General features: G+C 37.0%; 2 protein-coding genes across 4 annotated transcripts in view; one reads left to right on the forward strand and one right to left on the reverse strand.

The window, feature by feature from the left end:
- The window catches only part of LOC115236454 (sarcalumenin), an 11,889-nt gene extending 5,661 nt beyond the window's left edge, over positions 1–6,228 (reverse strand). The window contains exons 1-5 of the mRNA XM_029808925.1: positions 5,691–6,228; positions 1,642–1,731; positions 1,494–1,576; positions 976–1,204; positions 2–852 (exon numbers count right to left, since the gene is read on the reverse strand). Of these exons, the coding sequence (XP_029664785.1) occupies positions 2–852; positions 976–1,204; positions 1,494–1,576; positions 1,642–1,731; positions 5,691–5,763 (1,326 nt within the window). The 5' untranslated portion in view covers positions 5,764–6,228. The remainder of the gene's footprint in view (position 1; positions 853–975; positions 1,205–1,493; positions 1,577–1,641; positions 1,732–5,690) is intronic.
- The window catches only part of LOC115236450 (putative protein FAM10A4), a 19,394-nt gene extending 7,752 nt beyond the window's left edge, over positions 1–11,642 (forward strand). For all 3 annotated transcript variants that reach the window (XM_029808919.1, XM_029808920.1, XM_029808921.1), the window contains exons 4-5: positions 9,112–9,309; positions 9,544–11,642. In XM_029808919.1, coding sequence (XP_029664779.1) covers positions 9,112–9,309; positions 9,544–9,777 — 432 coding nt within the window. In that variant the 3' untranslated portion in view covers positions 9,778–11,642. The remainder of the gene's footprint in view (positions 1–9,111; positions 9,310–9,543) is intronic.
- Positions 11,643–12,266: the final 624 nt, after the last annotated feature.

The following is a 12,266-nucleotide window of genomic DNA, read 5'->3' on the forward strand; positions in this document are numbered from 1 at the left end:
ATTTTCCTTCTTCTTCTGCGGATTTCGCTTCCTTACATTCTGTATCACCTTCCTCGCATTTTGCTGTTATTTCTTCGGACTTCTCTTCTTCTTTTTCTTCCTTAGAAGTCGCCTCTTCTTCCGTAGATTCCGCCTCTTCTGTTACAGATTTCGTCTCTTCCGTAGATTTTGCCTCTTCTACAGATTTCTCTTCTTCTTCCACAGATCCTTTCTCTTCTTCTTCAGCAGATTTCGCCTCTGCTTCTTCTTCTTCCGACTTTGTTCCCTCTTCTACATCCTCTTTAGAGCCTGCTGCTTCAGCATCTTCTGCACTATCCTTTTCTTTTTCTTCATCATGAGTTTCGGCGCTTTCATCCTGCACTTCTTCCTCGCCTTTCTCATTTTCACCGCTCACCGTCTGATCTTCAGTCGATTCACTTTCTTCGGCTTTGCTGTCAGCTCCTTCCTCTTTATCAACCTCTTTTTCAACACTAGTTTCCGCAGACGTTTGTTGAGCTTCTGTCTCTTCTTTTGATTCGGCTTCTATCTCTTCAGTGGCTTCTTTGGATTCTTCTTGCTTCTCCTCTTCAGCTTTCGATTCTTCGGTTTCATCCTTTTCTTCCTCAGATTTCGCTTCGTCGTCTATTTTCTCTTCTTCGGATTTTTCGTCTTCTACTCTCTCTTCTTCGGATTTTTCGTCTTCTATTCTATCTTCTTCGGATTTTTCGTCTTCTACTTTTGTTTCTTCGTCTGACTTTTCACCTTCTTCGAGTTTTATCTCTTCGCTTTCAGTCAGCTTTTCGGAGGAATCGGCCTGTTCTCCATCGCCTTCAGTTATCTCGGCGGACGTCGCCTCTGTTTCTTCTGTCTCTCCTATAAGAATATTTCCTTTGTTTAATGTTTTAATATATGTTTTTATAGCTCTGTGTATGTTTGACTAGATTTGAAAACATTAATCATTGCTATTTAAATCATTAGCGCGGCTATTAATTTTACCTTCTTGAGCAGTGCTAACTTCGACATTCTCGGCAGACGCAGTTTCCTCGCTGTGTTCATCTTTTTCTTGTTCGGATTCTTCTTCTTCTTTTTTTTCTTCGCTAGCGTCGGTTTCTGCGGTTGCTTCCTTGCTTTCGTCAGCAGTCGCTTCAGCATCTTCCTCTACCGGTCCTTCCTCGTCCTTGGCCTCGCCCTCTTCTTTCGAAACATCGTCTGCTGTCTCGCCAACCTAAATAAATAGATCTCTGATAATAATATCCATACATCCATTTTTAGAGCACACTATACATTGTAAATAAATTTTTATTGTATGGAGAATTACCCATAGTGTGATCTAACATACATTTATATATATTAAGAATTATATTTGTGTGAAAATTAGAAAAACGTTTATTTTATCTAAAAGAGAATGCTCGCATTTTCTTTAAATTCAGAAGATTAATGAATGATTTTTTCGAGATCAGTTAATTTTTGAATCTTAAGTTAAATCTCGTTATAAAATATTTGGAAGACTTTACTTCCTCGCTCGCAGGTGTTGCTTCATCATGGCTCTCTTGATCAACCTCGATTCCGACCTCTGCACTGGTCTGCTCCAAAGATCCTTCAAATGAAATAATCTAGAAATTGCTGTGTTCCAGCTGAATATTTGCCATCATCTAGTATTACCTGTGCCGATGTCTTTGAGCGCCTTCTCGATGTATGGCCGACATAAATCCTCGGATGGCACCCGTTCTAGCTCGTCTTCGCTTTGCACTCCTGAAGCGTTATTCCAACATTTAACATTTTTCTCAAGTCTTTAAAAAAATCGACATCTTATATTTTAAAGTGTCTATATGCACTACCAGATTTTTTTTCTCATTATTATTATTTATTATTAAACATACATTTATTATTAGATTTTTCAACAAATTTTTTAACTATGTAATTTTTCAAATATTTTTATAGGATTTAATATATCTGTATAGAACTTTTCCTCTAAAAAAATTGAAGCAGATTAGATGAGAACTAATTTTTATCAATACACACACGTATGTCTATTGAAATTAAATACATATGTTGGTTTAATTCGATATAGTCGAGCTTCGAGACTACAATTTATCACGTCTGATTAATACACGATATCAGGCAGCAAATCTAGTCATGATACTTCAGAAATTTCGCATACATCGAGATGTTTACATTGTTTGCGTTTCATCGAGTGTGTCTGGCTGCCAGAAATTTTCGACCGAGAGAGAATTCTCATTGCGCGCGTTAACGTGTGCCAAAATGAATCGTGCGCTGTATTAGATAACCGATTGCATGCGGCGACGGAGTTTCGGCGACTGTGAGTTTAACGCCACGCGACCACCAACCCGAAATATCTGACCCATGTGACGCAAGAATCTGTCAAAGTCATTACGCACTCCCGACGGTGCGGGTCGTGCGCGTGCACGCGCGCGGTGACAGGTGTTCAGGAACACCTAACGCGACTTGTCATCCGATGAAAATTCGTATTGCTGCATCAATGCGCTGTTTGCAGGCAGATATTATAGGACTTTTTTTATTATAGTTTATGTATCTACTCTTTTTTTTTTTCTCTCTATATTTCTCTCTCTTTCTCTATTGGATGATCCGATTGAGATTTTGAGTTTGGCTGACAATGAGAGCTGGAAAAGTAAAAATTGACTTTTCAATAACGAGAGAAACGGAGCTTTCTCGCAAAATTTATATCATTAATACGAATTCAATGTTTATAAAAAAAGATTATCGAATTATATTAAATTAAAAATATGTAGAATATTTATATTTATTTAACGTTTTTTTTTAATCCATCTAATCTTAAAATCTTTTTTCTGTAATTTTAGAAATTATGGCAGTACGTATATGTACTGTTAATGTAGATAATTTATAAAATAGAAAAAAAAAAACATTTTATCCCATTAACACATATAATGCAAAATTTTTGTCTTGACTAGTGTTATTCGAGTGGTTAGTTCACATTCTTACTTATCTCAAATTTTATTAGAATATGTTTACGAGGAAATCTTGACTTAATTTTTTCTGAACTCATATATACGATATCGAAAGCAGTTTGCTCGTAACGAGACCTAATTTAATAGGCACATAAATGCAGCTGCGAAACGCGAAGACGGCGGAATTTCCACCGAAGAAAATGTCGATATCATCTTTCTAGGCGGTACCTGGGACGTGGCCGGCTTCTAAGTTTAGCGACGGGTAGGCGGCTTTGAGTCGAGCAACACTCGGAAATATTTATATATTAGGCGAGCGAATCGTATTTTTATCGTGTTTTTTTACGAGGAAAAAGTATGAATTTAAGCTGTGTCGGTCGGCCGAAATTTATTAATTGTCAATAACGTATTACATTATCTTTATTTGACTAATCAGGCCGCGCAGTAATTTGATTTTTATATCTCAAAGAAAAAGTGCAAAGAGGAAAATTTAAATAAATATTGAAGTTTCTTATTACAAGTAGAGTGTTTTTTGTTCAAACTGTTATAATTTCTTGAGTGGGCAGCATTATATTTTAAAAGGGAATTAAATTCTGTCTCTATTTCTGTCTCAGTTATGACATAAATATGACAAGATAGATGCTGTGAAAATGATAATGGGATTGGTATCGTTGAAATTGAAGAAGACCCAAACATCTTGCCAGTTCGACGGTTGTTCGAGCTTGAATGCTGCCTGTAGTTACCTATACGTCAGATAGCGAGAATCATTGTAGTTTACGAGCTCACGTGATCATCGTAAACACGAAAAATTCCATTTTGCGCGGTAGCCTCGCTATATCTCATTGTTATATCACGTACGGCAATTTCTGGCACAAAGCTTCATTTCTGTCGTTCTTTTAACTTTCCCGAGAAAGGAAATAGCTTCTACTTTTAATCGACGCTAATCCATTTTTTATTAGCTTTCTCCAATGTTACATCATTAAGCTGCGCGTTTTTTTTAAAATTTATTATCGTTATTTATAAAAGAAAATGGAAATTTTTCCTTTCTGATGTTATGTAGTATTTCGATCAAATCGGTGGAAAAAAATCGATTTATTTAATACTTTAATTTAATACCGTACTGATGTGATTTGAAAGCGCAGAATGACAAATATGAATGATTTTATGCTGTTTTCGAAGATTCAAACTATATCTTTACCGAGTTAACATGGAGTGTACGACTACATTTCTTCGTCTTTTCAGTTGCAAGACTTGTATTTCTTGTCGATTTACGAGGTAATGCGATTATACGAGCAAATTTTGAATTACGAGTGATAGGAGGAGACGCACGCAGGCAGCTGTCGTTTGGCAAGCACAGCTGCGCCGGATAAAGATAGACTCTCCGCGAGTCTTGTTCCATAGTCTATGATATGTATAGATTTTTGCAGCACTTAGTTGCAAGAAATTTTTGCGATTATCATCGTAAAGATGAAAACTGAATTTAAAATTTAACGTGGATAACTCTTTCCTCAAGGCAGTTTATCGATTTTTATATCTTTACGTTGTTTATAAAAATTTATAACCGTTTGTCGAGTGACGTGACACTATTTACGGAAAGCGAGCATTTGATTTGTTTACGAGAGAAATCGCAATATCAAATTGAATTTACGTGCACATTTTATCGGTTAAAAAAGAAACGAAGATATGGAATTTTCATATTGGTTCGGGTCATAATTAGAACAATTCGCGTTTCTCGAGACTTAGAACGAGGCTGGCACGGATTTATGCGGTTTCTTATGTAATTATCGCGCAGGTTGATGACAGCCAACTCCCATCGATTCCCAAAATAACAAATCCTTGAATCAACATTTGAGACTTTTATTTAAGCTTTGAAACACGTCGGATGCCTCTTCAGCATCAGCAGTTTAAATCTCATTCGGATAGAAAAATATTTTTATTGCAAAGTAGAGAATATATTTGAAATTTACTTAGCGATATGTAATAATTGTCAATTATTTTATTAATTGGCAATAATTTTATGAAACATTATAGGAGTTATTTAATTAAAGTTTATGTATTGCATTTAGTGGATTTTATTTATTTGTTATTCGATTAAATATAATAACAAATTAATAAACCCGAAGAATAAGATGCAAAAAATACACGTGACCATAATTTTGTCTCTTGGATAAAATGAAAAAATTATTGAATCAATTAGGATCGTTAGTGATATTCTCAATAAGCCGAAAATTTCTAGCCGAATGTATCAAACGGTTAAAGCATTAGCGCATCTATAGGGATGAGAAGATCATAGGCTGTTGGGGACTATGATGTGTACCGGCGATTTTACGTAACATTGACCTTGTCAATCAATCGTCATAGCTTCTCAATCTTATTGTCGTCAACGATTGATGTTAATAGCACGTCCCGAAACAATCACTTTTGCTACGATTTTTCTTGATACATCTGATTTTCACGTTCAAGTCACGAAAATTCAGCTACGGCAATAAGGATAACTTCTAATATATCTTGTATTCATAATGAATATCGATGAAGAAACATTCGTAGATAGATATCGTCAAAGCAAGTTCCAAAATATAACACTGAGCTAACGAAAAACGAACCGAGAGCTTCGAGTTTATCACTTACTTACTAATCAACTGATCGATGGAATCGAGCGACGTCACTGATCTCGCGCGAAACCCGACTCGACGTATGTGTCCGGTCTGCAAAAGGGTGCTAAGACCCATTCGCGCGGGCTGATAATCGTTCGACGATTTTACTGACCTTGCAAGGCGACAGCTAGGATGCCTAGAAGGAGGCCCACGACGAGCGCGGGTCTCATCCGCGTGCCCGTCATCCCGTCACACTAGACACTACGCGATCGGCCGGGGCCAGGGCTGGCACACAGCTTGTCCTCTCTCACTTCTCGATCCAGTCGTCGCCCTCGACTCCAACTAGCCCGCGAGATACTGGCATTGTCACTACCGCCAAACCCCGAAGATGCCCCTCTCTTCTTCTTCCTCTTCTTCTGCCTCTTATCCCACGGACGCAGGGACAGCGCGCGACGACGACGATGGTCGTCGTCGTTTTTTTTTCCACCGTCCCGCCCGTCCACTTTTCGCGCGCCCTTCGGATCACCTCGCGGTCATCGGCCACGGGAAGACGTGAAAAACTTGCGACTTGATGCGAAAGTCATTACCTTAGCGTAGCACGCGTAATGCTATAGAGCAGTATCGAGAGTACGTCATTAAAACGCCACGACCAGAGCCGGGCCACAATCGAGGCTCTCGAGTTGCGAGGACGTGTCTATCCATTCTACGAGTTTGCATTCGCATTGACGATTAATTCGTCATTTGGCTCCGAGCACCAGACGCATCAGCAACGGTGTATCAATTCGATGACCCAGAACCCCGATGACGAATCTCGCGCCTCTCGATATCGCCTATTTTCTGATCTCGACTTGGTTATGACGTATAGGAAAGCGCGTAATGTGTTAAGGGAACGGGAAGTGGAAGAGGGTTCGAGTATAGAACGGGCAGAGGTTTTATTTTTACGATGATTACGGAGGGGCGACGTAGATCAAGGTCGATCATTCGACGTGGCTACACGAGATTCGTGATCGAAATAGTTTCGATATAGCACTTAGAATGCGAGCTTGTGATTCTACTAAAGTCGGTATTTGCTAGTCAATCCTTGTCGCTTATTAATTACACGGTTATTCGAGAAAGAAGAGATGTTTTCTATCTTGATACATATCTGAAAGTTTAGATTTGTATTTTTGTTGTTTTTAGACCAATATAATATCTCTTTAATTGATTTCTGAATATTCAACATTCTGCCATTTTTATGATTATAATATTTATTATATTAATTAATAATTATTTATTAATATAACATATTAAATAACTTGATAATATTAATTAAACCGACATTTCTTTTTAAAGATTTATATTTTAGTTATCAATTAACTTATATTTATAATTATCTGAATCTTTTTATCTGAATTTAATTAATATTTGTGGGAATAATGCTAAACGCTTTTTTTAATAACTTCAAGTATATACTTTGCAACTTGATAATTTTAACAGTAACTCTTCTCAAATATTAATACAAGTGCGAGTACACTACAGCATCTTTCTTGTACTTTCATGTCGCGCGGCTAGAAATTTCGGGCTATATCGTCGCGCATTTAAAAATATCCCTCGATAGTCCCGGCGCTCGTCGAGGGTTCTATCTGGACCAAGAGCCAGGTAGCAAGATAGCCGATATAAACCATTGATTATCTGACGATGATCCTGCGCGCCGCGTCCTGCGAATAGCAGCATTGTATCTCGCGAATCTCACCCCCGCGCCGCACACTTTCTACCGCCACCTACTTATTTATCTACTTTTTTTATTTATGATGAAAGCATGTCATCGTCTATTTTCTACCGTCGCGCTTTCAATCGTCTGCTAAACAATGTCATTCGCGAGAAAGCGCGCGTTGGAACGTCAAAGTTGCGATCACATCTAGCGTTGGTTGCGATCCACGATGAAAAACTAGAATGCAAAATCGAGTGATAACATTTTCCGATAATACTTTGATATTCTGGAATTCTTTTGAATTCTCCGGATTTTCATCCCTGAAGTGAGAATTTTGATTCTCGTCATGTCTTCGCTTTAGCTTTAGAATATACAAAGTCGCGACTTGTATTAAGAAATGATGTCTCTTAAGAACTAAGATAAATAATAATCTATAATTCCCGAGATGGAAATATCTTCGCAAATTCATTTATTACGAACAGGAGGAGAATTTCGTCTTTTCATCGGTGAATCCGACTAACCGAAGCGTAACACAAGCGGGGACGGAAGATTCGCCGCAAAATACGCACGCACAGACGCGGAGGAGCGTCAGAACCGCGGGCGCCTTTATATTTAGAAGCCCGGGTCGCGCCCGTATAAGGTGGCCCGCCGTGCAAAAGTCCTCTCTTTCTCCTCTCCTCTCGTCCTTCTCTTTCTCTCTCTCCCTCTCTTTATCTTTTCGTCTTCTCTCTTTTTTTTTTTTTTTTACTGGGACTTGTAGAGATGTGTATATATATAATTAATATAATTACTTTTTTATATACAATTTTAATATTCTTGTATATAAAATTGTGAACATTTAATAGTGATTTCGGTTGGATACATTAATGCGCATTGATGCACATTAAAGGCTGTCGTACACAAATTTACCATAGCATAAGTAATTGAAATAACAAGATAATTAATACTACCATTTGTATTGAATAACAATAATAATAATTTATGGTATTAATTATTTTATTGTTTTAGTTATATATTTATACTATTATAAATTTGTATACAGCTTTTAAGGTTGGATACGCACTAGTGCATCCAATTAAATTCGCTATAAGAAAAGCCACGTATGCCCGCGCGATTCTTACTCAAAAAGCGCTTTGCAGGCTAATAAATTTTAATTACTTGCTTTTATCATGTATTTGCAAAATTAATTCAATATCCTCTGCTACCTCCGGCTTTGCCAAAATTTTATTTTTCGCGATTATTCAATTCTCGATGTTTTTGATATCTCCGCCACTGATGTAAATGGTTCGCAGATTGAATTTACATTCGTCAAAGCTTGATGTAAGCATCACGAAATAGCTCGATGTTTCGGAGCATTTTAACTGGATAACAAAATTATCAGAGACATTCATTGGCAGTTAGATGAATCGCGATCTATAATAAGTTGGCTCATAGATATAAGCTTAATTACACGCCATCACAATATGTATACTTCGGCCGGAGGCATGTTGCACGTCATTATAATTTAAGATTTGGACGCGTTCCTAAAGATCCACGATAGGTCATCTCTTTTCCGTAAAAGATCGCGAGGATGCCCCATTTACTTATATCTATGTTTAGATCGAACCTTGCGCACTCACCATCAAGTTCACAGCTTCATTTTGCAGTGTATCATTGCATGTCACGCCTAATTTGTGCAGTCACTTTTAATTGCTATTTTTAGAGCACGCATGCATTATATCTTTATGTCTATTGTAAGATTTTTGTAAACACTCGCAAGTAAGTGTAATTCTTTTAGTTTCGTATGCTTATTAACTCCTCTAGTTTTATGAAAAAGAGCTTTCCTCCTGAATAATTCCAAATAATTATAATTTTGGAACAAAGATTAAATGTATATTCGACAATATTGCTATTGATACATTAGGCGCGAAAGATAGAAGAGCACAAGAGAAAGAAGGAGCGACTGGTGCAGGAAAAATTGGAGCGCGAGAAGCAGGAAAGATTACGAAGAGCTAAAGCTCGCGAGGACAATACGCGAACATCTCAGACGGATCCTGGAAATTCATCTCCTGGAGATTTCTATCAATTCCTCAAAGATCCTGACTTACTTCAAACTTTTCAGGTAAGTTACGAGAGAAAGTCGTAGTCTTTAATAAGTCAAGAATACTTAGTCATATGTTCGCGTACTCTCTATTGGAAAGTATCTGACGCATTATCGGATAAAAAATACAGAGATACATCATACAAATGTGTCAAATTTGAGACTTAACCGTCATTATCAGTAACTAAAATTTTTGTAAATTTTCTACGACGATGTATACGTAATTCTATATAATTCTGACGAGCGTATCTACAGGATCCGGAAGTGGCCGAGGCCTTCAAGGAGATCTCCACAAATCCGGCAAATGTTCTCAAATACCAGAATAATCCCAAGATAATGGCTCTTATCAATAGGATGGCCTCGAAATTTGGCGGCATTGGTGGTATGCCGGGCGGCATGCCCGGTGGCATGCCCGGTTTTCCCGGTGCCGGGGCGGGACATCCCAATCCCCCGAAACCGGCTCCTCAGGATGATGTTGGCCTCGATTAATCGCGATCCCATCGCTTCTATCCTTATGATGAATGCATCTTGGTTAGTTGATTCATTAAAGGCTGATTTGCGTTTAGCTATCCTTTTTTATGTTCTGTCGAATTGCGCTAAAAAAGATTTATCTTGAAAATAATTGACAATTTAAAAGATCGATTATATAAATATAAGATTAATCTTAGGATTAATTTTAGCAGTATAATATTGAAGATTTTTTGTGCATTTTGTTTCAGTTACTGTTTTTATTGTAGATGAAATCTCCAATCCGGCTATATATATTCGCAGTTATCTAATTTATATTTCTTTTATTTAAATTAATTATTTTTTATTGTTTTTTTTGCAATTTCTTAATAATTAATTAGAAAATTACCTTTTTCTTATGTTTAACAAAGAATTTATATTAAAATGTAATTGCGCGTCGAGGATGAAATATGAAACAAACGCCTTTAATGGGTTAAGTACAATTATTATTTGTTTATATCTTTCGCTCTGCATACAGAAGGGTATATGTATATGTAAAGTCAGATGTATTACAAACAGCAAGTACATCAGTGATATGTTTATATCTTCGAAAGAGCTTTTATTGTGGATCAATATAGTTTGTTATACATTATAAAGCGCACTTCGCGCGTTTTCTAAGAAGACAAATTTCGTCGTGTGTGTGCATTGTATTTCATTACCTAATGCCCCCATTGATCTTACTCTGTTATATCGTTATTAATAGCTTCTCAAGCAGGTATGCTCTCGAAATAGCGCCAAGTGTTTATCCGACTCGCAAGATCGACGTAACAAATCTAATTATTCAAAATTGGCTACATATAGTCGTTGACATTTTATTATCAACGTTTATCTTATTTAATATCTATATGTTTCAGTGCCATATATTAAGGTATGTATTTTAGTTAATTTGATATTGTCGAGTTTCTTAATTACGATAACTCGAGATAAATAACCTCTCGTAATGATGGTTTGCAAAATGAAAAATTTAACGAAATAGAAATTATATTTATTGCTATTATATTATCAATATCCTTGTATCATTCGCAACTTAATGAAAAAACTAAATCGGCACTGCCCTGCTATTTTTTCGTCCAAGAGACATAATTATACGTTAATAAGATAAAGCACTGGATACGAAAATAGAATACCATTTCGTACGCGAGATGGATATAAACCGTCACGCGATGAGTACTTATAAGGTATTCAAATAATGCGACCTAATATTCTACAAGAAAGCTCGGCGGCAGAACTCCATTTATCAGTATCATATTTTAAAAAGGATTCTACAGATCGAGCTTTCACCGTAAATCTTATATAAAATACAATGGTTGGTAGTTTTTTAAGTTCATTATTATAAGTACATTATCATAATTAATGAACAAAATATGAAAACATAGTTATCGTTTTTGTGGATAAATAATCTTAAAAATTAATAATCTTTAGGATCTTGGAGAAATGATTACAGAGAACATTATTCGATTAATAAATATTGATGGCGTATTTACTAAACACAATTATTTAAACTATTAACAGATCGAGTAGATATTAATCTTCTCTCTACACGCGATGAGTTATATGTATATCTATGTTGATTGATTGATATAAAATTATTTTGCGCAATATTTAACTCTGATTATGTACTAATACGATCTTAATTATTTGAAATAATGTGTAAAAATGGCGAGGAAATGGAAAAAAGGGGAACACTCTTATTAAGAGATTTTGTTTAGATTATATCTCACATACATAGTTATATATCTCCAGATTATTCCAATAAACGGAGTTCTACCGAGGATTCTGTTGCGTGTGTTATCCTCTGTCAGATCTATATATATATAAAATGTTTGCAATAAATATATACAAAAATATACGTTCGCGAGTAATAATTACAACTCTCTCTCTCTCTTTCTGCATTAATTATGAAGGGTTGCATTGCATCGCTCATCATTCTCATGAATACGATGCAAACCCGATGGCTCTCGCGACAGAGACGATCGTCGTCGTCTACGGCGCTCGTTTACAGCGATCATTTGTACACTATAGCGTGAACTTATAATCTAGAAATATTGCACGTGAAAAACCGAACGGTATATCGCACTCTTCGGAGACAGTGGACAAGCGTCTTGCTTCAGATTTCCGTTCGCGATCGTATTAACAACGTTACGTTCTCCTGATCTTGAGCATATGCAAATTGGGATGCCATGGCACTTTTCTGAAGGTCGACGCTCCCTCGGGCGACAGATTATCTTCATTGGCCTCGTCTATTGACGCTCGCATAAGATCGGCGCCGGCGCTGCTAAGTACTCGCCTGTGTCGCGTCGCGTCCAGCCGAGTACCGGCGTTCCATCCTCCGGGATCGCTCAGTACTCGACGGTGTCTCCTTTGCCGGTGACGGTGATGATGATGATGACGATGAGGGTGGTAATGATGATGGTGGTGATGATGTTGCTCGGACGCCAACGACGCGTCGCACTCCAGACTCGGTAAGCGAT

Source organism: Formica exsecta, unplaced genomic scaffold (genome assembly GCF_003651465.1).
Source record: "Formica exsecta isolate Colony F162 unplaced genomic scaffold, ASM365146v1 scaffold247, whole genome shotgun sequence".
Classification (NCBI taxonomy): Eukaryota; Metazoa; Arthropoda; class Insecta; order Hymenoptera; family Formicidae; genus Formica; species Formica exsecta.